This window comes from Seriola aureovittata, chromosome 1 (assembly GCF_021018895.1).
Source record: "Seriola aureovittata isolate HTS-2021-v1 ecotype China chromosome 1, ASM2101889v1, whole genome shotgun sequence".
NCBI lineage: Eukaryota > Metazoa > Chordata > Actinopteri > Carangiformes > Carangidae > Seriola > Seriola aureovittata.
In genome coordinates this window covers 20,282,219-20,307,424 of record NC_079364.1, presented here as the reverse complement: position 1 = coordinate 20,307,424, position 25,206 = coordinate 20,282,219, and the positions used below count along the sequence as shown (strand labels likewise).

The following is a 25,206-nucleotide window of genomic DNA, read 5'->3' as shown; positions in this document are numbered from 1 at the left end:
TAGCATAATGTTGCTACGGAAGTACAGAAAGCAGAGGCGTTAAAACCGGTTTGGTCCTCCCCCGTCAGTCAGTCAGACCGAGTCCAGCAGAGAGGTGAGCCACTCCAGCCTGTCTTCTGTCACCATGGCGCATGTTGAGACATCCTCTAGCAGGCCGTACCACCTGGTTATCTTCGGAGCCTCTGGCTTCACGGGGCAGTTTGTGGTGGAGGAAGTGGCACGGACTGTGTCCGAGGGTCCGAAGGGGAACCTGAAGTGGGCCGTGGCCGGCAGAAGCAAGCAGAAGCTGGAAAAAGTTGTGGAGCAGGCCGCCGGAGTCCTCAGTATGTACCTGAACAGTCTTAGTATACGTGCGTGTTGCAGCAGGGACAGCTTTTTAATTCATTTGTTTAGCAGAGATAACCTCGAGTGCAGGGATATGTATCTGGTGAACTCATTTTCCAAGAATACTTGGTGTTTTTTCGGGAAAGGGAAATTGCTTAACTCAAGATGACAAGTGATAATGCTGATAATGATAAGTTTGACATGACTTTGACCCTAAACTTTGACTGAACTCCAAAGTGTAAGCTAGGTTGCAACAGATAACCTTTTAATGTAAATGTTTTTACATTAATGAACAGAAATTAACTCTTTAATTTGCTGAGACGGTAAGCAGCTAATGGTTGATGATTATTCATTCAGACTATTAGTGAGTATATTTTCAGATGATCATCTTTGATTCAACTGTAATAACTGTATGATTGATTGTTGATTTGTTGAGATGAATTGATTCATTTATAAATTTAATGGCAGAAAGCAATTAAAACACCCATCACCCAGAGTCCATGGTGACATCTTCATGCATCCTGGTTAGTCCAACCAACTGTCAAAGTCAAAGATATTCAATTTACAATCACGAATAACAGAGAAACACAAGAAATCTCTTTTTGAGAAGCTGTATCAAACCTTTTGCCTTTTGCTAATTAAACCTCTTAAATTATTAGTAAATTGTAATGATACTTAGTCATTGGCTTCCTGTTTCTCGACTAATTAATTAATTATTTATTTAGGTATTTCAGCTCTAACAGAAATAGAAATATAATTCACCTGAATGCAAATAATACAGTATATGGTCTATGTAACAAACATTTACTCTTGCCAGTATGCCAGTAATTTTCCAGGTTGATGATTTGTATCCATGCAACACTGTAAACATGGAAAAGTAAGTCCATCACCAGATCAAAACCAGGGAGCTATTGTGCTGTCATGCAGTAATGTGGGTTTCCAGAGGATTAGCTAGTCATTCTGTTGTCCCCTCCTCTACGGCTTGCTCTTCAGGGAGTGTTCAACAGCTGATGGAACATACCCGCTAACTGTACAGTCCCTGTCCATGACGACACACACAGCCCGACAGGTCAGCTAATCCAGTCATTCAGTGAGCACTGAAGACTGCAGTTTGTCCCTTACAACTGAAACCTTGACAGTTACAGTGTCATATTTAAAAACAGCTTTTGTTGTTTTTGCTAGCTCCCTACAGTATGTCAAGTACATGGCAAGACATTTAATCCAACACATACCATATCTGTGTTCCTGTATTTTATCCTGTTTTATTTTTTTCTTATTTTCTCCTCACATATTTTCATGCAATACTATTATTACCCTACTATGTATTCTCACTGAACAGTGTTAGTCCTGTTTATTCTTTGACTTTTAAGGCCAGCTGTATTTTATTGCCTAAACTATTCATATACTTTAACAGACATTTTCTTATGATGATAAGGCAAAACAGCTGAGGGCATTTATAGAGAGTTAACTGCTTTCCATCTTTGGTTGGACAGTAATAGTGGCATAATAGGTAATACTGCTGAGTTAACTGTCCCACAGTGAAATTAAATGGAGCCATTGCACCTCAATATAGCGTCATGAATATTTTAAATAATATGAACTATGAATACTGAAATCTTAGAAGTGGATGGCAAACTTTTCAGATTGAAATATACTAAAGCACTCGTCCTTACAAAGTGTGTGTCCATGTGTTTGTGTTTGTGTACAGGTAAACCTGAGCTGAGGAAAGAGGTGGACATCATCGTGGCAGATGTAGGGGAGCCAGACTCCCTGGCAGCCATGTGCAAACAGGCTGTGATTGTTCTCAACTGTGTGGGGCCTGTAAGTAGACAGTTCCACAGGAATCTTTGTGCTTGTGTTTATTTTTCTGTAGAAACTCCTTCGCATGACACAATCTAGTTTTTGCACAAATTGTCTCAACAACTTTCATGTTGTAATCTTTCTTTGGCATTAGTGTAGCTAAACTTATCACCATCTTTCTCTGCTTCGCTCGTCCTCTGTCTTTCTCTTCTCTCTCTCCATCTCTCACTCACACACACACACACACACACACACACACACACACACACACACACACACAGAGTCGCCTTCATTTACACAATGAAGGCCACTGACTTACAGCACACAATAAGTCGTATTGTGTGGAAGTCAGAATGGAGAGTAGGTTTCCAGCTCCACTGCTTCACGTCCTGCGTGTCATTCAGGTTCTTGTTTTAAACCAAATTCCTCCGTTACAGTTGCCACTACGATTGCACACAGCAGCATTATGCCAGCTGAGTTAAAACTGGGGCACAAAATTGAAGCCATAAGAAGACAAGACTACAGTATTTGTTCTTTCTTTTCAGTTTCAGTGTTTTTATGTTGATAATACAAATAACATTGTGGCTCGACGCATAGACACCGCCAGGTGAAAATAAATGGCTGTATTGAAGGAGACATGCATTTGTCTGCATTCTAGTAGCGACCAGGACTATAATTAATGGGGAACTGGCCATTGATCAAAGTCAGAAAGAAAGAAGAAGATTAAAAAAGCATGCAAACAGGATATGAATTAATTTGTGTGTGTGTCTCTGGCTGTCTGTCTATAGTACAGATTCTATGGCGAGCCAGTGGTCAAAGCCTGTGTGGAGAATGGAGCCCACCATATTGACATCTGTGGAGAGCCTCAGGTATGTATCATACTGTATTTCTGTATTGTAATGTATGCATGTGTATTTGTTTATCTTTGCCCTCTCATTTGGTTTGACATAACCCTACACTAACAGGTAGATGCTTTTGATTTCATCATGCATGTTCACTAAAGGAACACTGTAATTGCCCTTCTCCTTCCATAAATGATGTGCCCAACTCGAACAACTGAAGCTCTGAACTCAAACACGTATTTTTAAAACAATAGAGATGGCGCTGAAATGACTGACTTTCCTACACTATTGGTTTTGCATAATATTTCCTGCATGCTGTGACTGGACATTGCATGGACATTTCCCTGCAGAAGGGTTTCCAGAGAGCAGGTTTTGTGAGAACTCTGAGTTTGTTAAACTTGAGTTGAGTGTAAGTCTGAGTTCTCAGTTACTATGGTAACTTACTCTATGAACCTAAATTGCTTGTTGTCAAGCCTGAAGGAGCTCTTTTCTTTCATATAGTTCGTATCAAAGCACATATAAGAGCGCATCAATTTGTAGAAGTTTACGTCGTAAGAAGATTAAAATCCCAGTTGGATAGGCGAGTAGTTTGTTACCCAAGACCAGTCTTTATTAACGTTGCCTCTTTTATGACTAATTGGTTATCATGAGGACAGAGACAGCGACTTTTGTTTTTAATAGATGAATATGCAGTAATGGCACCCAATATTTCTAGGTCTACTCGATTAAAATTGAGGCTCTTATCTTTATTTGCCAGTTGCTATGGTCAATCGTAGTATCGAAGCTCCATTGATGGCTTATTTTGTTCACCACACACTTCGCCCAACGTGAACATATTCAAAGTTGACTGAACTAACTCTGATCAGCTGTTCTGGACCCAGATCTCAGGGTTAGTCAACTCAGTTCAGGGTTAGATTCAGAATAACAAACCCCAGATGTCCGAACGTTGGGCTTGGCTGTTGTTTTTGTTAGGATTAAATGGGAGACGTGCTGACTTTCATGCTGTAGCCTGTTAGACAAAATTATCTCTCACTTGGCTACATGACAGCAGTTTTCCCTCACTGTCAGATGCCGATGTGTGTAATGCAGCTTGTCACACTGAAACAAAGTCAGCACTCTGATGGCCTAACTTGAGGTTTATGTGTATTTTCAGGCTTGCTTTCTAATGGCTCTCTGAAACTACACAAAAAAAAAATCACCACTTTCAATACATTGGGAAAGAACTTGTCTAAGAAAGCGATATTGAAGTTTCTTCAAGATTTAATTTGAAAAAATGCTAGTCTTTATAGTATGTGCTTCTGTCTGTATACAGTTTCTGGAGGGCATGCAGTTGAACTACAGCAGCCAGGCAGCTGATAAAGGTGTGTACATCATTGGGAGCTGTGGATTCGACTCCATACCTGCAGACATGGGAGTCCTCTACACCAGGGACCAGTTCAAGGGTAGGCACATGTTGAGATGCCCATATACATATTCAGCATACACACCGTGACATACACCCTGTGACACTGATATGCAGCGGTCAATTGACTCCCTTTCTGTCGTTATAATTAAATTATTCTTTGTTGTATTAGCCTCTGCCAAAATATATATAGTGTATGTGTGTGGGTATTCATCCACAGGTACACTGACTGCAGTGGAGAGCTTCCTGACTGTCAGCTCAGGACCTGATGTACGTAACTACATTTCCCATTCGTCCACACAGTTGATCCTTAATCACCCACTTTCCACCCCCACTCACCTTCCCCATGTCTGTACACTAATTTCTTACAATTCTGTGTCATCACATATTTTTCTCCTTTTCTCAAATGCATCTTGTTTCTCCGTGTTTATGTGCTCCATTATTTCTCCCTTTGTACATGTGTTACTCCGTCTTCCTCTATCAGGGCGGATGTATCCATGATGGTACGTGGCAGTCTGCCATCTACGGTTTTTCTGACGGCCCAAAGCTCCAGAGTCTTCGGAGGAAGTTTAATCACAAACCTCTCCCTACTTTTGGCTCTAAGCTTAAACGCAGGTAGGTAGATCAGTAATGCCTTTTGCTTTTTTCAAAAGAAATCAAATCCTTTACTTTTCCTGACAGGCACTTCACAAAGCCACTTTGCCAAATTCATGATAAATACTATATTGTAGGCTCGTAGACTTTGAAATATGTCGGCTAATCTGCACATTTCGAAACATTTTGGAGACAGTATGTCATTACAAAGTTTTTCTATCATTTTGTAGCGTTTTCTAGACTCACTGAGAAGTAGCTTAATTTAAGTAGAACTTGGTGACTGATGGGGCAGATAAAGATACTGATATTTTAGAGCTTTAAAAAAATCAAAAATAGCAATATTTATATATTTTTACACAATATAATTAATATTCTTTATTAGGATTTTTAAAATTTGGCTATTAGTTCATATGTACTGAGCAGGACATTTTACAGATTAAACAAACTTGTCAGTGCCCTCTGGTGGACAAACTGTGTAATGGTGACACTGTGTCTAAATGACCTCAAACATATCTCTGGCATGAAAGTTACAATTTCCCGTTACCAATCAGATGACACAGATGTATGTGTGATAAGATGGTAACAACAAATATTACTGTTCTGATGGTGTGTCTGTTTGGTTCTGACAACCTGATAGAACAGTGAATAATCCTCTTACCACATTTGGACAATTTTGTGTTTTCTCAACACATTTTTCTTTGTATGTTTGTGCATTTGCAGGGGAGCACTGTTCTTCAGTAATGAGATCCAACAGTATACGGTGCCGTTCATGGGCTCTGATCCCTCTGTTGTGAAGAGAACTCAGCGGTTTGTGGCGGAGGAACATCAGGCCACACCAGTCAGTCTTTTTTTCCCCTCGTCTTTTCTTTCTTAGATCAAGATGGCACCAACAATATGTATATTACCACTTCTGCTATGTTTCTAGAGCATTAAATAATCTTTTTTTGTCAACCCTAGGTTCAGTATGGAGCATATGCAGGAATAGGAGGCATTGGCAACATTATCAAGCTGATGTTTGCTGGCATGATGTTCTGGTTCTTAGTGAAGTTCAGTTTTGGACGCAATCTGCTCATCAAGGTAAACAATACAATGACTTGATACAATTTACATTTCACAAGTGACTGTAACTGAATATTCTACCAGTTGGAAATCAGAGTATACATACTGTGTGCTGGGAAATATTTTGGTGTTCATGTCTGCCTTTTTTTGTACCCACCTTCTCAGCACCCAGAGTTTTTCTCCTTTGGACTCTTCTCTAAAGCTGGACCAACTAGAAAGCAGGTAAAGTGTTGTCAGCACAAAAAAGTAGGGCCTTAGACACAGTTAATGCACAGCAGCAGTTCTTAGTTCAAGTAGTTCAGCATGCTAATAAGAGGCTCTGTTTTCTGATGTGTGTCGTGTGTGTATTAGATGGAAGCTTCATCCTTCCAGTTTGCCTTCTATGGAGAGGGATATCCCGATGGTGAGGACCCCTCACACGGAAAACCTACCAGCAAGATCCGCACACTGGTTCAGGGGCCAGGTAACTGGAACTTAAAGTCCTTGTTAATTCAAGGTTTTATCCTTGATGTAACAAATGGTGAAAACAAAGATACTTGATGCATGAAGCAGAATGATAGAATATTTCAATAAACCCTTTATAAATACAGGAACAAAATGCTGTAGAGTAAGAAGAACATTAGCCATGTTACTTAATGATCAGATGACCTTGCTTGATTTGTCTAATCTATTCTATCTTAATCAGAGTGTGGATACGTGGCCACACCCATTGCCATGGTACAGGCTGCTCTAACAATCCTCAATGAATCCACAGCCTTGCCCAAGAAGTGAGTAATCACACCGCACATCTACTGCCTGACGTGGAAATGAATTTACACTCAAATACAAATACAGCAGACATTGATAATCTGTCAAAAACTAAATTGGAATTCAGTGTGTTTACGCTGTTTTATTTTAAAAGGAAGACTAAAAGTAGAAGACAAGAGCAAATGTTGCTACAACATTACTACTGTGCAGTGTTTTTTATCATAAGTATTTCATATTTTTTATAGTATAATGGTTTAACATCCATTAATTCCATGAATTTCTGAGACTTGGGTATGAAATTAATTTTGATTTGAATGTTCTTGTTTTTATCCTTCATTTCCAGGGGAGGAGTGTACACTCCAGGGGCTGCATTTGCAAAAACCACCCTGGTCGACCGCCTGAACAAACACGGCATCCAGTTCTCAGTCATCTAAAGTCTGTCCCCACCCTGATGCTGTACTCCAGGTTTTTCTGAGCACTTACTAATATGCATAACAACAACTGGGAAGTTTCCAGCTTTAGAAGAGAGCTATTTAATCACAAGAGCTTTGACTAGAGATGGAGTACACCTTCAGATGAAAATCAAACACCATTTTTGGTACTTTCAGCATTTATCCTTCATTTGGTCAGAAACTTGCCAGTCTCCTTTTGGCATGAATGTACTAATAACCCTCTGCTTCTAAGACAAATAGCACAACTGTGGCAGTGTTTCCTAGCCAAGGACAGGAGAAGAACAGGTGTGTAAATGGGTTTAACATGGCTCTCTAATGACATCATTATTGCTAATGATAGAATTTTGGCCAGCATTTGCTTCCCTCCCTGTATCTGAACAAAATTTCTAATATCTAAAATTCTTTAATGATGCTGTATCCACAAAAACTGGATAAAAAGACAGTAGTTTCTACACCTTCGTGTTGGAGTCTACCTGGGATACTTTAACAGGTTGATCACAAGTTAAAAATCTCATGTTCCCTTTCATGACCAATGTTGTTAAACAGCCACAGTTTAGCAAGCTGATAGTTTCATAATATCAGCCATAATGATTCCAGATAATCTTTACTGTGGCAGGGTAGAGGATTGGTAAAGTAGCTTGAAATCAGTGCTACAGATGTAGTGAGCTGTAATAAAACATGTTCTAAGAAAAAACAACTGGCAACTGTAACAGTGGAAGAAAAGCAAACTACAATCTTCATGTGTTGTCCTTGTAACATACAGTCGCTTTATGTGCACAAGGACATTAATCCCTAAATTACACTAACATGGTAGTTGTACATGTGTTGTTCAGTGGAGTGAAGCTGTCAATAGAGAAATAGAAATCTGCTGTATGTGCACGTACATGCTTGTCTTTCCTGGCCTGGCCTGTTAGTTAAAAATCCTGATTGCTTGGTTTTTGACAGATAGTAGTTGGACTATCACTAAATCATCCTATTTTCTTTGTTGTCTGTATTTTGTAGTTGAATGTTGCAACGGCTCACCTATCCAAATGTTTGCTTTTGAGCCTTGTCAGAAAATGCATCCAGTTGTTTGTGCACAAAACAGCATGAGTAACTCCATGAAACTGAACAGATCCTCTCTGCTGGTTAGTTAACAAGTGTGTTAAGTTGTTTTTTTTTTTGGTTTTTTTTAAATGTTTTTTGCGCTCGTATGGACTGGAATAAGTTCACTCAAAGTGATAAGGTTGATCTCAGTCCAGACTCATTTTTCACATTTGAGCTTTATGTGCACGCGACAGGCTAAGTTTTGGGTTTTGTTTTGGTGTGTTTTGCTTTGTATGAACCTTATAAATAAAGCCAACTCTGCTAATACAAAAGTCTTGAGTATTTCTCACACAGCTTTATGGAAACATATCAGTAATGCACATAATTAATTTCTTGTCAGGTATCGTTTAAATCTCAAGTCTAGGAATGTTGTGTGTGTTCATGTTCAACCCTTACTTTACCTGCACAGGGCTGGAAAACGTATCCTGTGTCAGAGCACTGATCTGAAGGTAAAATGTGTGTGTATGTGTGTGTGTGGAGGCAACTCAGGTGTCCTCAGATCATTTGCATTCTGAATGGGTAGTATAATTATTTTGTCACCGTTCGGTTGTACAGCGATAACATGTCAAAAACATTCATCCAAATGATGATTCACAATGAGCCGAGCTGAGTTTTTGAACTGGGGAATTTGTTGGCCTGTAAGACTCTTCGGTGTAAATTGTGTATGGAACAGAGTAATAACTTGAAGTAGTTAATCAAAGCAGAATCTTTTCTTCTACTGGGATTATGGATTTCATGCTACAGTGAAGGGCTTTAAGATGTTTAAATGGGATTTGTTGTTGTATTTCACAAATCTATATGTGCTCATGTATCCAGGTACTTAGTCAACTTACCATAATGAATGTGGCTTAAATTGGACTATATACAACATTCAGAGCTGGCCTGTTATGTTGGTTTCCATGGTGACAGTTGTTATTACCATCAACTGGTATCTACAGTGAAGAAGTGGCTCCACCATACACTTGTTTTTATGTCTAACTTCAAAGTGAGATTATAGGTATTAGCCAGTCACTTGTGTGAAGAACTTAAAATATGACAGTGAATAGATTCTAAAAACTCTAGCTATATTAACACAATTCAAATATTTATTCATAAAAATACAGTTATCTCCTGTACAAAACAGACTACAAAATGTTCATGGCTAGAAATTACGGGAAGGGGAATTCTTTTATCCATATAATTCCTTTCGGTTGTTTCCTTGGTTTAACAATGAATTTGCACCATTTGTTGCCATATACATAATGCTCCACCACATTCCACAGCATTCAGTGTTCATACTGTCTCCTGGTTCAGCAGCTGGTGCGAGTAGATGACATCTTCATAGTGGTATTTCTCTGCTATGGCCATGATGGAGTCATTGCACCTGACCCTACTCAGAATCTGCAGCACTTCAACCACAGCCGACCTGCAGCAGACAGAGAAACAAATGTATGAGGAAAAGTGCATGAATTTATAAATATAACCACGAAATAACCTTAAAAAAAAATCGGTAATGTTTTGCCATTTGGAAACCTGTGAAGCTGCAGATGTCACATGATGGGGGAATAAGGGGGTATTTTTTTCTGTCCAACTGCTGGTTCATCATCAAGTAACCACAAACATAAAGAAGTCAAAAGTACGAATTTTTATTTAAAAGGTAAACTAAGGAGGCTGAGCACTACCATGCCTAACAGACTATTATAAGGCAAACAGTTGAGATGCTTAGCATGCTGCTGTAAACAGGAGTACAAAGCAAAATGGAAAGATTCCTTTCAAAAAATCTCAGACATGTATGGTTTGGAAATTGTTTTTTTTAGGTACTTACAAATTAGGGCATACTTTAACAAAGAGATAAAACCCATTGAGAACTGTGATACCAAATTAACTGATATATTTAATGACAAGTATAAAAATAAGGACAACAAGAAACTTGTCCCAAAACTCTATTCAAGCATTCAATCTACAAAGAAACATTCAACAAATAAGATTAAACTAAAATGGGAGAAGGAATGTGGACTTGTCATCTCAGAGGAGGACTGGTTGAATATGTGTCTCTATCCAATCATCTTCCACAAGTTCAGGCCTTTGGAGAGACTTCCGTTGGAGGAATTTGATCAGATAAGATGTAGCCCCAAGCTAAAAGGTGTACAGACAAGTGTATTGGAAAGAGGTCTATGCTGGAGGAAATGTGGTAAACAGCTGGCAGATCATGTCCACATATTCTGGGCTGCCCAGCCATTCGGTCATATTGGCAGGAAGTAACACAAGTAATACAAAATATATTTAGTGATGGAATTGACTGCTCTTTTACTACAATTTATTTAGGCAACATTGCAGCTCATCTATTGGCCGAAGATAATTACCTACTAAAGATATAATTAGCTGCCAGAAAGAAAGCTATAACATGAAAAAGGCTACAGGCCGAACCTCCAACAAAGACCGACTGGATAGATATTGTTACTACTATTCAAGGGATGGAAAGAATAACTTTACTAACTTTTAGATTTACAGACTGATAAATTCCTGCGCTACTAGGAAAAATGTTATGTGTACGTGACCTCACAAAATGAACACTGAATATTTATCATATAAACTGACTTGTATATCCATCAGTGAAATTACTTGTATAAACACAAGGTTACCAACTGTTTTTATCTTCTGCAGTGTTTTACTGTATTTCAATGTTTCTTTTTAAAAAATAAAGAATAAAAAGTAATAATAAAAGGCAATAAAATAAGGAATTTCTTTGTTAGTTACTTAGCTGATAAAAAAAAATAAAAAATACTACACAGGCTATATCTGTGAAGAAAGAAACTTTGGGAGATATTCCCTTCAGTAAACTCAACCTGTGACTGATGTGGACAGACACCAGCCTCATTACCACATACTGCAGAACTGCTCAAATCCTCCAATCTCTCTGAGGCCAAATAGAAACCATTCAGACCTGATCCAAGTCTGGCTGTTTTGGTGTTAAAGCTTCTGAAATTGAATATAAACAAATATAATTTCATTCCTATTGTAATGTTGTTAACATGTAGCATGTAGGATGATTCTAGCAGCAGAAGAATCCACCAACCCAGTCCTACACTGGTTATCTGATTATGAGAATATTGTCTGGATTTGCACCGAATTGTGCAAATAGAGATGTCAACACGATTAATATGTCTAATCTTTTTACATCAAGATATATTATTTCCTGAGGAATTGATGAAACTGTCAAAAAATACCCCCATCTCACAATGTTAAGGGAAGTGAGCCTGGATCTGGCTTTTTCAGATCAGCACCAAAGTTTTATTGTTTCTTCCCTGGACCCATGCCCCATCCCCTCACCAAATTTAGTGCAAATTGGTTTAAGCTTAATAATCCCACTGACAAATAAACAAACCAACAAACAGACAAGTGAAATCATAACCTCCTTTGCAGAGGTAATTCAAATGTAAGTGGACTAAATGAACCTTACAGCAGTTTTTATTACCTTGTGTTTGGATCTTCAGGAGACTGTTGTTTGCAGATGGTATGAACTTTCTGAACGAGGTGGTTTTCAAAGTTCCGTAGCTGAGGCAAACAAATGTTCCCTCCTTTGAACAAAGAGAGCGGAAGACTATCTGCTATCTGGAAAGACAGAGAGAGGGAGAGAAAGAAAGAGAGTAGTGCAAGATTAAGGACACCAGAGAAAGTGAGGGAGACAATAATAATCAAAAATAACATCATTGTCAAGACTGATGTGTGCATGGACACACTCCACATTAAAATGGTGAATCAAAATACCTTTTTGCATGTAAGGACAGTATTGTTAAATTGAGTCTGACTGCACAGAGTGGTCATCAGGTATCGGTTCAGCAGTTTGTCCAACATCAGTTCCATCAATACAGTCTCAGGAAGCAGCAAATCCCATTTCCCCATGTTACCTAGAAGCTAATATAAAAACAAAAAAACTCTGGTTAATAGCTGGCAGAATTTAGCTCCCCACTAGGAAATGCATCTTGGAGAGACAATATAACATACAAAAGTGTTTTTTTTTTTTTAAGTATTTGTTAAAGAGCACTACTTTTATGGCCGTCCAGAGCTGTTGTTCCCTGAAGCAACTCTGAGGAGACGACCTGTCTTCTAGGAACCTGGACAGAAAAACAAACAGAATAAATAATACATGAAAAGACCATAAATGTAATAAGATAATTTTACACTATTTTTACCTAAACTTTAAAAAAATACATCAAAGTAGGTCACTATGACACAGTTTTCTATCGTGATTGAGCAGAGACATATGACATATTTGCATTTATATAGTATGCTGGATCAGGAAAAGAAGTCTGCTGTAAACAAAGAGGAACATGTATAAGAGCAACAAATAATTTTGTGTTATACTGAGGTGAAGTCAAACCTGCTTTCTCATTGTTAGTCATTTAAATAAATCCTTAATGCTTAAACCGTCAAAGTCAAAAAAGAGACTGACTTTTTTGGGTACAGAGGGATGAAGACATCTTCGTCTACACAGCTCCTCAGTCTCCTGACCACAGCCTCGATGAATGCCTGCCCAGGATATAAACACACATTGTTCACACAAACATGTTCATATATTGTGTATCTGACTTGCTAATTATTGTATATTTATTTATATATGTAACATTATTTTTCATATCTCTCCTTAATTGTTAGATATTAGGCATTCTAAAAATCGCTGTAGGGCTTGGTGCTTATTGTTTGAGCAAAACCTTTAAACATTAAAATTCAGCTAAAATAGCAGTGCAAGATAGAAGCAGGAGGATTTCTGTGTTGACAAATACACATAAGCCTTATGTGTAAGTTGGTCTCACCTTGACTGGTTTACTCTGCTCTCCCTCAAAGATGGAATAGTCCTCCTTCAGTCTGTGACAGACATCAGAGAGACAGACTGACTGTTGGTGGGACATGGGATCCCACACCAGCTCCACAAATGCTGAGCGACAGAGCAGAGCAAAAAGACAGTCAGAGTATGATGCTTCTGTAGTTTGACACATCTGTAGTCTAAAACAGGCCATGGAGGTGAGGAAAGTTTGTGGACAGAGTGTTTAACTATGGGTGAATAGCAAACATGGTAAATCACTTAGAACTGGATGCTAGCCTCGTCTACATTGTGGAGAAGCTCCCCGCTACTGGAGCATGTGGTGGAAAAGCAAGACGCACAGAAGGCAGAGGGTGAAGAGAAACATTTAGTCCTTGGAGAGAGGATAGAAATATGGTACATGTACTGTAACTAGTAAAAATATCTTTTATAACTCAAGCAAATCATGCACAGTCTCACTACAATGAATTAAGTGAAATTTGTGGGTGAGTGTATTGTTTAAATAAGTAGCCACTAAAATCAACATGTAAGCATTCCACTTATAAAACATATTTCCAAGGTACTTGTGCCGTTATTGCTACCGCTGTAAACATTATTGCTACCACTGTAAACAAACTCAAAACATGTGTGTGCCTTCTCATTTGTTTATATTTTAACACATAAAACATATTGAAAATATGGCTCATTTAATAAGAAGTGGATAGGTACATGTGTGTGAATAAGAGTGGGAAAAGTGTGTGCGTGTGTGTGAATTACCAGTTATTTTGGGTAGGACAGTCTTTTCTATGACATTAGACAGCGTCCGTCTGTCTGTGTGCTCAAGCTCCTCATGACCGTGTCCATGACAAAACGTCTCCACTGCTGTGAACCAGGGGAGGTTTTCAAAGTCCCCACTGGCATCCTGAGACACACACATGCATTACATTAAACACATAATGTCATATATTTAGTAATGCCAGTTGTGTGAATGTATCAGTAAGCCTCTATGTTGGTGTGTTCAAATGTTTAATCACCTTTAGTGGGTTCCATGCCAGTAGCTGATGTCTAATGATGGGGTTCAACAACTTGGGCAGACACAGAGAGATGTAGGCACTGTGGTAAGAGTCAGAGTAAGATTTTCTCCATTCTTCAAAGCGAGACAGAATCTTTTTAACGTTGCAGAAATCATCCTGGACGTCAGAAAACACTGTCTGGGACCTCAGCAGAATATCAGCTGGAGAGGGAAAGAAAGACAATGAAACAAAAGCATCAAGTGGATCACTTGATTCAGCCTAGACATAACAAGGTAAAAAAAAAAAAGAAGTGTTTTCTCTACTTAGGTTTTGCTGAAATTTTCAACATAAAAAGTGAAAGAGCAAGTGGGAAAACAAGAAAAAAACAGAAGCTTGCAGTAAATAGTGTACAGACTAATTTTGCAGCCCGGCAGAATTTTACTGATTCACACTTTATAGTGTTAAAGCTGAATAGATTTAATTCCTCCTTACCCATCTTCTTTTGCAGCTGCTCTCCCTCTTCTGCTGAAGGTTGTGTGTCTTCAGGAATATCAAAGTCTCCCTCAGCTTTAGCAGCAGTGCCTGCCACACTGCAACACATAAGACAAATATACAAAAATCTGTGTAAGGGTAGAGTGGAGTACCTATTTTTTTTTTTATATACTTTTGTAATATTTTTGTACTGGATTTTATTAGATCCAATTTGTTACCATTTCTAATTTACTATTTCAGCAATCTTGTTGTAGAATATATTTAACATAACATATGAAAAAAAAAATAAACCAAAGAAACTTTATCTTGAAAGCTATTTTAGTACACTCACCCTGGAGTTTGTGTTCCATTGGCTGAACTTCCATTCTGCTCATCTGTGCTATCTAAAAAAGTGAGAAGAAAAATCCACTTAATTTAAATCTTACAACCTGGTGACCGTTTTACTTTCAACTGCCAGAGCTTCTTAAATCCTTTCCAGTGTTTTTACTGTAAACCTGAAGTAAAATTCTATTACTTTCTATGTCCATACCAGAGAGATTCTGTAGCCTAAAATGTTCCTTTTGGGAAACAATGTAAAGAAAGGAGTTTTCATTTTACAGTTCTGTATCTTGTTGGCGCTACATTGACACAATGTATTCACTTAAAGAATTGGCCCACACTCTCAAATGTTCTGTAGATTAAAAAGTCACACAGGACTTCGACTTTGTCAGTGGCTTTGAAGTAACAAACATGGTCTCTGACTTGGATCCAGAATAACAAGAAACACACAAGCTTAAATTGCAAAACTTGCAACAGTTCATGTCAAATGCACATACAGACACAAGGAAACACAAATGCACAAACTCACAGCTGAGCTGCTGCAGACTGTCAGCCTGCTCTTTGACCTTCTGTCTTCTCTGAGCCAACAGTGCCTCCAAGTGGTCGGAGAGCAGAGTGTGAAGCTCCAGTTCGAAAGAGTTGATCTCAACAACCTGCAGTCCACAAATTATTGCCAGTCAGAAAATTATCCCTATTTAATTTCCAAAGGGGGAGCATCGATGTTCCCTACAGGCTGCTGGTGTTAGACAAAATCTCTTCATAGTTGGTTTTGCACATTCTAAGGCTCTTCAGCATCACCTGCCTTCAGTGTGGCACTTCCTTGTGATACATTGATTGTATTTATTTTACCAAATTAGGAAAGCTGTGTTAGTCTGAAAAGTGCTGTATAAATATACAGAGCCATGATCCCACCAGTTCTAAATAATCAAAATGGCAACCATTTCATCAGCATTGGCCACCCAATCTTGAAGGCTAGCTAACGGTTCCGCAATCACTAAAATTTAGAGTCGGGCCCTGCCAACATTTGACAGACACACAGCTGGTTGATAAACTGCCCTCATCTTGGAAGAGAAAAATGTACATTTCTTACCCTTTTAACTTTAATAATCTTATTGACAAGTTTGCTTTTAAGAGACAGTTAAAAGTAGAGATACTTTAGACAGATTTATTAATTGCTGACCTTCTCCCGCAGACACTCCACCAGGTTGTGGACATAGAGCGTCATGCCCCGGTAAAACTTAAGCTGAATCTCTGAGGAACTTTCCTCCAGACTCTCCACTGAGGTTTTAGCGCTCTCAACATCCCCCTCCATCCTCCTCAGCTCTGCCTGCCGTGCTCTGTGCACCTCCTTCAGGGAGTCCAGTCTAAAGGACAAAAAAAAATTAAAATCAGAGGAAAGTCTACATGTAATTAAGTAATAAAAGTGATAAACTAGGAGACAGGAAAATGTATAAGGAAATATGAGCATGAAGAATGTAGGGAATTTATCTGATACAAAAGCATTTTATCACTAATATTTCACATTATTGCAATGTGTTAATAAGGCAGGTATAGCTAAAAAAAAAAAAAAAAAAAAACCTACTTTCCAGTGATCCTCCTCTTGACCATTGAAACACTGATGGAAGGAAGGGTCTTTGGGATTCTAACACCTGATCTCTTCTTTTGTCTTTGTCTGTCTCGCCTGCTGCTGCTGGATCTGCTGGATCTGCTGGATTCACTGCCAGATGGGCTCTGAGAAGAAGAAAATAAGAGCATAAAGGATGTCAATGCTGCAGTAAAGAGGGGTGAAGCTACACTTCTTGAGTTTTGAGGCTTTTTGAGGCTTGATTCTTCAGTAAGAGACTACAGTGTTCTGCCATATGCCCAATTTTTAGACAACATGGGACAAAAGAGCAATACAGAAAGGATGTGACACAGGGGAAAAAAAACCCTAGAAAGAAAAGGGAAAATTTAGATAAAAAGGAAAGAATTTGAGAAAATATGCAAAAAAGTAAAAAAAGAAAAACAGAGTAAAAGAAAAGAGAAAAAGTAAAAACAAGACAATAAGACCTCCTACCTGTTCTCCTGGCCGTCTCTTGACTCCCTTCCCAATTTGTGTCTCCTCCCAAAGTTCCTGCTCTTCCCCATCAGTCCCTGACAGGCTGCCATCACTTCCTCCTAGATTACACAAAAACATAAAGAAAAGTAGACTTCATATTCCCACAATCAGGCAGGCTTATTGTTATGTAATTCATAAACAACAGACCATTTCAGTTTAATCCTGCTGCTACTGTAGTTTGACAGCTATACTAATTCACATGCTCATAAAAAAGAATCACAAAATGCTAATACCATGTTATGCAAAATATCACCAATACAATAATGTTTGACCAATACTGCTGCTTTTTAAAGCCGTTACTAATTGGCAGCTGATCTATTTACAAATCAAAACATACATAACATAAAAAATAAAAAAAAAATCTGCTTTAATCCACTCTCTTTCTCCCCTCCTTTCCATCTCCCTCTCCTACCGAGTTTCTCAGCAATCCTCTCTCTTATGCTCTTCAATCGTGGGGCAAACTCGATTCTTCTCTCATGGTCATCCGGCTCGTCATCATCATCAACTCTGTCTTCTTCATCGTCCCTGCTGTAGTGATCCGGGGTGCTACCACCAGAGCTCTGGCCACCTCGACTCAGCGAAATGAACTCTTTCTGGGCTCGAGTGGCACGACGCTGCCTCCTGGCTGCTCTGATCTCTTCAGCGTTTGGGATAACTACTGTAAAGTCAATTTGACAGACATAAAATTGAAGGAACAGGCATGCAGACAAACACACAGGGAAACTGTGATATCTAACAAGTACTTTTACACATTGTAATAAACTTGTAACAATCATCGGTGGATAAAACACCCAAATACACACTATCTATGTGCATCCCACAAAAACACATACCTGGTTTGGCAGTAGAGCGGCTCGAGTCTGAGGCTGAGCTAGCTGAAGGAGACCTGGCACCACCTTCATCACTTTCACTGTCTTCACTGTCATCATCATTATAGTGCGGACCATGTGGTGAAGCCTGACTGTCATAATCTTGCCTAGGAGAACCAGATGGTGGGACACCTACACCAGCTGGGGCTGGGAGAGAGGAGAGGGAGACATTTCAAAGTATAATGATGTTGGCCAACATTATCGCATTATTATCTAGATACTTATGGAAGAAGGAAGTAAGATGATAATAAGATAACATGAAATAAAATGATAATTTATAAATTGTTTTAATTACATTCATGGCTAAGACATGTTAAGTTTGGGAGCTGACAATTCAACATTTTCAACTGATTATGAGTTTTGTATCAGAAGTGCCTTTTTGAAACCAAAATAATTCTACCATCCATATCCATGAATCCATAAATAAGTTTATGTCAAATTACACGACAACCAATTGGATTTTTATCAGAATATACTCTCAGTTTCCAATTTATTAGGTACATTGAGAGGTGCTCTGGTTTATATCAGATATATATAAAAGTATTCATCTTTATCTAAACACAAACCTGAACATTTTGCCCTTTGTGAAGGTAGGCTTTATTGCAGGGCTGTTGTATTAGGCTGCCTTGGTTTTACTTGGATGTACCTAATACACTGGCAATTAAGTGAATATATGCATCAGTTAATGTCACTTCCCTAATCAAGACTGACTAAGGAACTGGGGGCTTTTGTGTGGATGCAGATATTCTGCCTTCCCAGTGATACTTCTTTTTTACACTCTACCCCCCCAAACATGTATTTATTGCAGTATTAACATGATCCATCCATGCACCTACCTGTGCTGTAGGTAGTCTTGGCAGGTGAAGCTTCCTTCCTCCTGACTTGGAACAGCACAGCTTTATCAGAGGACTTCTTCAGTTTAAATGCTGGTTCTTCAGCTGAGACAAGAAAAAGAAAAGCAGAGACACATGAGGAAAAAGTTGCTGCTGATTTCCCATTAAAGTTCCCCTGGACAATGCACACCACATCATACGTTTAGTTACTTCATTACATGACCAGAAAGCGAAAAATCAACTAGTCCCGTGCTGGAACTCCCCAGCCACAGGTTGTCTCTGTGTCAAATACTTTGTGATAAACTCAACTTTAAACTTAACTGTATTTTGAGGACCCCCGATAAAAGACAGCCAGTATCTAAGCTAATGAACGTGCAAATTTGCAATTATTCAAATTAATTACCTTAATCAAATTTGGCTTGCAGTGAACCTGGGGCTTTGGGGGCCCCTGGAGCCCCTGGAGGTCTGGGGTCAGTTGACACTATGATATATGTGTACGCAAATACAGAGGTGAAGGGAACAATGTAACTGGCGGTAAAATACAATAATCTAACAATTATAACCAAATATATTCTGTCAGTATATCTATATTATCCTTATAAATACACTACAAACCCTCACTCCTAAATTGTAACTAGTACGTGGGACGGTCTCCAACGGTAGTTCGTAGCCGTTGCTTTGAGGTCAGTTACCGTTGTCGTTGAGTGAACGTTTGAATGAGATCCATCTTTGACTTCAAAACGCTACATTTACTTATATATTACTTACCTTCTTTGTCGTCAGAGAAACTGAGGGCGGTAGTTGTTTTCTCTTTCCCTCCACCTTTATCTTTCCTCCTTGCTTCTTTATCGGCAGTCACTTCCAGCTTCTCCTCGTCCTCTCCGTCACTGCTGTCCGGCTTCTTCGAGCTACAAGAGATGCCGCGGCCCTGGGCAACTTTAGACTGTTTATTTACCACAACCGGAGCTTTCTCGGTCTCCCCTCCATCTTCGCTGTTGTTCTGTCGGTCCTCTTCGTCACTGGAGCTATCTTTTCTCTGCCGAAAGTTCCTCCGGGGCTTTTTGTTGAACATTTCGCTCCACTCACCGTAGACGTATGAACTGTGGTAGTAAACTCGAAGTAAAGCGTAATACGTCACGTCGGAAATCGCTTGAAGAAGTCGCAAGGAGTAACGTAACACTGCCGCAATGCACCATGGGCGATGTAGTGAGTATGTAAGGGCTGACCAAATTGCATAGAAAAAATGGGAAACTTTACATTCTTCAGATTTTTTAAACAGCACCATGAATTAAAACATTTTTACATGTAAAAATAAACTGTATTGTGGGCCCTCATATATATCTGGCCATTCTTATTGTGACCGTCTGTTCGATTATGTAAATATAATATTCATGAGAAATAAATTATGTATGAATCTTGGCTCAGGAGAATATCAGTGGTAAAATGTCAGCTAAAATCAGATGAGGTTAGGACTATCACTATCTGTCCTCACGTCGACACCCCGAGCACTCCGTGGGTAGCTGAAGTCAATGTAGAACTTCAAATGAAAAAAAACCCAACTGTGGTTATTGTGTTGCTTTCTCCCTTATCTTTCCCCCATCAGCTTTCCCATCAATTGTTCTCCTTCTCCATCTGTTGAACTTTTATTTCTGCGTCTCTCTCCTCCCACTCGGTGCCCGGTCAGACGTTAACAGCCACTCATCACTCGTAGTCAGCCATGTTGTTGGTGTGACACACCGAGCTGTCAGCAACAGGTTCTCAGACTAGAACCGCTGCTAAACTTTAACATTTCTCCAACAATTACTGCTTTCTTTGGATATCAAACCTCTGCAGTGTGTCTGGGAAACCTCCCAGAAGTGGCGAGTGATAACTTCAGACCCCTCGAAAGCTCGGAAGTTGATGTTTTTTGGCCGCGGTGAGAGAGGTAAGCGAGCGAAACTGCTTATCTAAGCATGAGTATAAGTTTGATATTATGATGGTAATGTTTCTGTAGATGACTTTTGAGCTACACGTTAGCTTTTAGACTTTGTGTAATTTCGCCTGTAAGTGTTCGTTTAGTTTGTCCTCGTTGATTCAGGAATATGAAAGAAAAACCTGTGTTTGACGGAGGGGGTGATGCTTCTGTACTGATCTGGGACACAGGATGGGAGTTAGTTTAGCTAGCTAAGTTATGATTTCATTAGATGTTGGTTACAATCGATACCTAGATGTGTGGCATTCATTGTTTCCTCTGTAAGGCAGGTTTGCAAGTAGGTCTTCTAAATTCCTCTCGGTTCAAACTAGTTGAGCAGGTTGCAGGCATGTCTCAGGCTGGCTAGTGACAAGTGATCAGGGAATGATACTGTATCAGTTTATCTTACAGACAGGCAGAGGGAGGTAGAAGTTAGTTTGAGAGTGGAAGTAAAGACAATCCGTGGTCCTCAATACAGCAGCAGTGGTCAGTCCTGCCTTTGTTGGGAAATCAACATAGTGTGTCTGTAAAGCCACCAGAGAATAAGCATCAACTATGATATCAGTGATACAGGGCCTTGTAGGAATCCACAATATCTATGTCTTTGCCAGAATTTGATAACTGACAATATCTTTGTGCAAATGCTGACATCTATGGAATTACTGAGTAGCCAGCTGTCCTGATTTAATTTTATTGTTTTCATAAAGTAACTACTGTCTTCATTTACTGAAGGTGGTGAATGGAAATGAAATCAATTATTTTTATGAAATGTCTTCAGACATCTTTTCTTTTGCACAAAATTATTGCACTATAGGCACTACCAGGTGTAATATTGATGACATCTCCAGCACAGTTTTTATGGTTGAACAGTCATTGCTTGACACTGATAAGCTGTATGATATGGCAAGGGTACAGGGAAGGTCTGGTCCTTAGGGCCTTTTTACTATTCTTGTGACCATACAGCAATCATATTAGATTATTTCCTTGAAAAAATAAAGAAGGGAGAGAGATAGAGAGAGAGAGAATGGATATTAGCACACAGTGTTCAGGATAATAATTCAGTTTGAAGGGCCTGGTGTGCGATAGACGAAGAGTCTTATCATAGAAGATGCCAATAGTTATATAGAGTACAAGCCCCAATTCTTGCAGTCTCTCTGTCACTGCAAATAATGTACTAAAACAGACTTTTTGTTCTTGCCAGCTTCCTTTACATCCTCACAACTTGATGTCTGTCATTTTATTACTGAACAGGCGCCGACCCTGTTTGGTAGAGTCTTGAAGAGGGACATTGGCTTAGACCTCCATGTTTGCATACATCCACTTGGCTGAAGTATCCTCAAGCCAAGACGCTCAATGCCTGCCACATGCAGGAGGGCTCTTTCACTGTGATCTTTCAGTCCACTAAAGGTCAGGGTTGTCATTTACATTATTATTACAGTGTTAACATTATCAGTGTGCCTATCATAAGCTTAATTGCCAGTTTACTTCATCGCTGTCATGCCACTTTAGATCGTCACTATTGTTATGAATGTGATCGTATGATTTGGAGCAGCTTTTATGACATTACCTCATCATGGAAGCCAGATGCTGCGTTGACACACAATTGATGCAACAACTGTGAGGCTTAATCAGCGCTTTGACTCCTCCTTTTTGAAAATCTTCCCTGTTAAAATTGAAGCCAAGATGACGATGATGAAACACTTACATTATACCCACAGTGCAAGAGAAACAAGCCGGTTTGACACTGCAAATGAACAGTTTATCAAAGTCCTTTCTCCAGTCCTGTCATATCCTGATATATTTACAAATCAGGGTGGGTCACAGCTGACTTAAGGAGGGAGAGGCCTGTCTTGCCTCTTAAGAAAACAAAACACAGCAATGCAAACAGCATTAATCAAAATCCAGTCCAAGTCGTTCCAAAAGGGCCTGTGCAGCACTTTCTGAATGTGTGAATGCCACTGGTGGATGGGGTATTTATGGCAACATGAGTGGATGTGCTGTGCTGAAATATCACTTTAACAAGGTCAGCTGAAGAGTTAGCTCTGTGGTAGGAGGGAGTCAGAAAGACAGAACAGAATAATAACAGAAGAGAGGGCAATGGGTGATAAAGGAGATGGACAGGCAAAAGAGCATGGGTAGTTTTATAAACACACACACACAGAGGGAGAGGGAGAGAGTCATCGGGGCAGAAACAGAGTTGTGGACTGAGTTGATGTCATTGGTGTGAGGTCAGCGAGTGAGGCGGCTGAAAATCAATCATTTCTTAGAACAACAGGCGGTGCTTGTTTCTGAACAGAGTAGTGATGAGGACAGGCCAGGGTCACACAACTGGCAGGGTATATATTTAAGGACAGAAGAACAGGCATAGATATATAATGACACATGGAGAGACAGAGGAAGAGGAAAATGAGACGGTCAGGGAATGAGGAAATGGAGGAATTAAGAGAGGGAAAAAAGGTGACTACTTATACTCATCCATCTCTACCTGGTTCTTCATTGTGGTTTTCATTTCCTTCTGTAAATGTAAAAGAGAGTCTATATGTCAGCAAGTTGCAGTATAAAAGATTCACACTAAAAAGATTATAAGAGACAAACAAACAGAAAGATGCACTGGTGGACAGTGGTCAGGGACGGGCAGGCTGACTGAGGGTCGGAAATGTTTCAACAGGGATCAAAGCAGAACTGAAGCAGGTGAGGTCTGACTGACAAAGGCAAGCCAAAAATGAAAAGCTAGAGTTTTAATTTAGCCATCACACTCAAGTCAGCCAATTATAATGTATGAAGTGAGAGGTTTGAAAATGGTTACATATAACTAATTTAGTTAAAGAAATGTGCAGGTTGAAATCATGTTTTAGCTTTTTCATTGGTTTTGATGAAATGCTCTGTAATTCTAATTTCTGATTAATAGAGACTGCTAAGTCTTAGTTTGGATCAAAATGCCCTTTTCACAGACATAGCAGAAAAAGCACACTTTCTATTAATGATATAATAGGGGCTACACTGCATTTAGCTTTACTAGGTTCAGAGTCATGCCACTGCTGGCTCACTGGGGAGGCCTGCTGATATACTTAGATGGAACAGTTGTTGTTAATGTATTAATTACACCTGTGCTTTTTCTGCTATGACCTATAATAGCCCATGTAGAGCTTGATTTTACCAGTTTCAGCTGGAAATATAGTAGAGCTAGCTGTGATTGCCCCTGTCATGGAAGCCTTTGTATTTACACCTGGTATTAACATCTGATCTGGATATCTGTATAATGACACTTAATAATAAGTGATTGGACTAAACTGGTGGACTTGTTAATAGTTCAAGGGAAGCAATGCCCAGGATAGATGTTATTCATTATGAAATCACTTTTTTGGTACAGGAAAACTTGCTAGGTACTTCTGCTGTTTGTAGCTTTTCACAAGGCTTGTTTAAACTTGCAGGAAGAGTCAGAGCTAAGTGATCTTTAAACTTGCTGGGTGTGTTTTTTTTCATTGGTCACACTGAAGAGATTGCATTTACACCTGGCTGAGATCTGAGAAATTATTTCAAAATGTCAAGGTATCATTTTAGTTGTAATATTTCTCCAAAGCTTAGCGATGCCCCGTTTGTTTAAAGGTTGACAGCTGTTAGTAAATATATATCCTGTATACTTGCATGTTTCACCACCTCTTACGCCTCTTAAATTCAGCTTCAGACAATGGTGTAGCTAGAGCTTGGATGGAAATCAAAGTCTTGCTCATGGGCACCTCAACGGGATGGGTTCTTGCTGTCACAGATTCAAACACACACCTGACTGTTGCTAGTCTCCATTCATTACAAGGAAGTGGTGTTTAGACTATACAGCGTGTTCTGAAAGTTTTTTTTCTGAGGTTATGAAAATTGCCCAGCCCATATGATGATCATACTTTAAAATAAGAACTTTTTGTTGTTTGTAAATGTGTTATTAATACCTCCCTCTCTATGGAGAAGGCTGTAGCACTGTTAAAGCAGTGCGTCAAGCTTTTGCTCACAGTCACTTTCATGTAGCCTAGTGTCTGTTTTCCAACCTTGTTTTTGTGGTTTTTTTAATAGCTCCTGCATCATTGGTAAAGTACAAGCTGTAGTTAGTTTTTATTGTAGGTGGAGCCCTGTTAGCCAACACTAACCCTGATTTTACCCCTATCACTATGCAATTGCTGATTCTGCTGTATTCATTTAGCAGCTGAAGGCTTCTACTGAGCACAGACCACTTGTGTGTGTTCATGTGTGTAAGTGTATGGGGAGGACAAAATCGGGCAGGATTTGCATGAGGTTTGCAAAGCTGACTCTGCCACTGAAGTCAGTCTCTTTTGCTGGCCAATTCAGTCAATCAGTCGGTCACTTGGCCAATCAGCTATCCATTCAGGAAAAGTGGGACTCCTCCGTCACTCTGGAAATGGTTTAAAGCCAACAGTCTATGGCTATCTTTCATTTATCCATTATAATTCCTACAGTGATACATTACCAGAGGTTACACTGCTTTACTAGAGCCTCACCATTACTGGATGCCTGATACCAGCTAATCAGTCATACTAAA

General features: G+C 39.3%; 3 protein-coding genes across 7 annotated transcripts in view; 2 read left to right on the top strand and 1 right to left on the bottom strand.

Annotated features, from left to right (window-relative positions):
- Positions 1-17: 17 nt before the first annotated feature.
- On the top strand, positions 18-8,578 carry LOC130168254 (saccharopine dehydrogenase-like oxidoreductase). The gene is made up of 12 exons (XM_056374978.1): positions 18-323; positions 2,033-2,145; positions 2,913-2,993; positions 4,279-4,408; positions 4,589-4,638; positions 4,853-4,983; positions 5,683-5,800; positions 5,920-6,039; positions 6,187-6,243; positions 6,373-6,484; positions 6,707-6,788; positions 7,112-8,578. The coding sequence occupies exons 1-12, from the start codon at positions 125-127 to the stop codon at positions 7,200-7,202; spliced, it is 1,284 nt and encodes a 427-aa protein (XP_056230953.1). The 5' UTR covers positions 18-124; the 3' UTR covers positions 7,203-8,578.
- Positions 8,370-19,831, bottom strand: gcfc2 (GC-rich sequence DNA-binding factor 2). The gene is made up of 18 exons (XM_056374941.1): positions 19,478-19,831; positions 18,713-18,814; positions 17,841-18,023; positions 17,420-17,665; positions 16,966-17,066; positions 16,492-16,640; positions 16,090-16,273; positions 15,439-15,562; positions 14,923-14,974; positions 14,592-14,689; positions 14,121-14,320; positions 13,864-14,008; positions 13,100-13,221; positions 12,739-12,815; positions 12,334-12,400; positions 12,054-12,200; positions 11,761-11,897; positions 8,370-9,711 (listed from the first exon to the last, which is right to left on the bottom strand). Exons 1-18 carry the CDS (start codon positions 19,779-19,781, stop codon positions 9,579-9,581), a joined length of 2,571 nt encoding a protein of 856 aa, XP_056230916.1. The 5' UTR covers positions 19,782-19,831; the 3' UTR covers positions 8,370-9,578.
- A 582-nt stretch (positions 19,832-20,413) lies between these two features.
- The window catches only part of itsn2b (intersectin 2b), a 28,428-nt gene continuing 23,635 nt past the window's right edge, over positions 20,414-25,206 (top strand). For 4 of the 5 annotated variants that reach the window (XM_056374931.1, XM_056374924.1, XM_056374898.1 and 1 more), the window contains exon 1: positions 20,414-20,633. The gene's annotated coding sequence lies outside the window, so the exon portion shown is untranslated. Of the gene's footprint in view, positions 20,634-21,961; positions 22,068-25,206 lie in introns of those variants that run through there. The other variant, XM_056374915.1, reaches the window with a different exon arrangement.

Coding starts and splice junctions, on each gene's coding strand:
- LOC130168254 (XM_056374978.1), top strand. CDS start 125: ATGGCGCATGTTGAGACATCCTCTAGCAGGCCGTACCACCTGGTTATC. Junction 2,994..4,278: donor ACATCTGTGGAGAGCCTCAG/GTATGTATCATA, acceptor GTCTGTATACAG/TTTCTGGAGGGCATGCAGTT. Junction 4,409..4,588: donor CACCAGGGACCAGTTCAAGG/GTAGGCACATGT, acceptor ATTCATCCACAG/GTACACTGACTGCAGTGGAG.
- gcfc2 (XM_056374941.1), bottom strand. CDS start 19,781: ATGTTCAACAAAAAGCCCCGGAGGAACTTTCGGCAGAGAAAAGATAGC. Junction 14,690..14,922: donor AATGGAACACAAACTCCAGG/GTGAGTGTACTA, acceptor TATGTGTTGCAG/TGTGGCAGGCACTGCTGCTA. Junction 11,898..12,053: donor CTGTCCTTACATGCAAAAAG/GTATTTTGATTC, acceptor CTGTCTTTCCAG/ATAGCAGATAGTCTTCCGCT.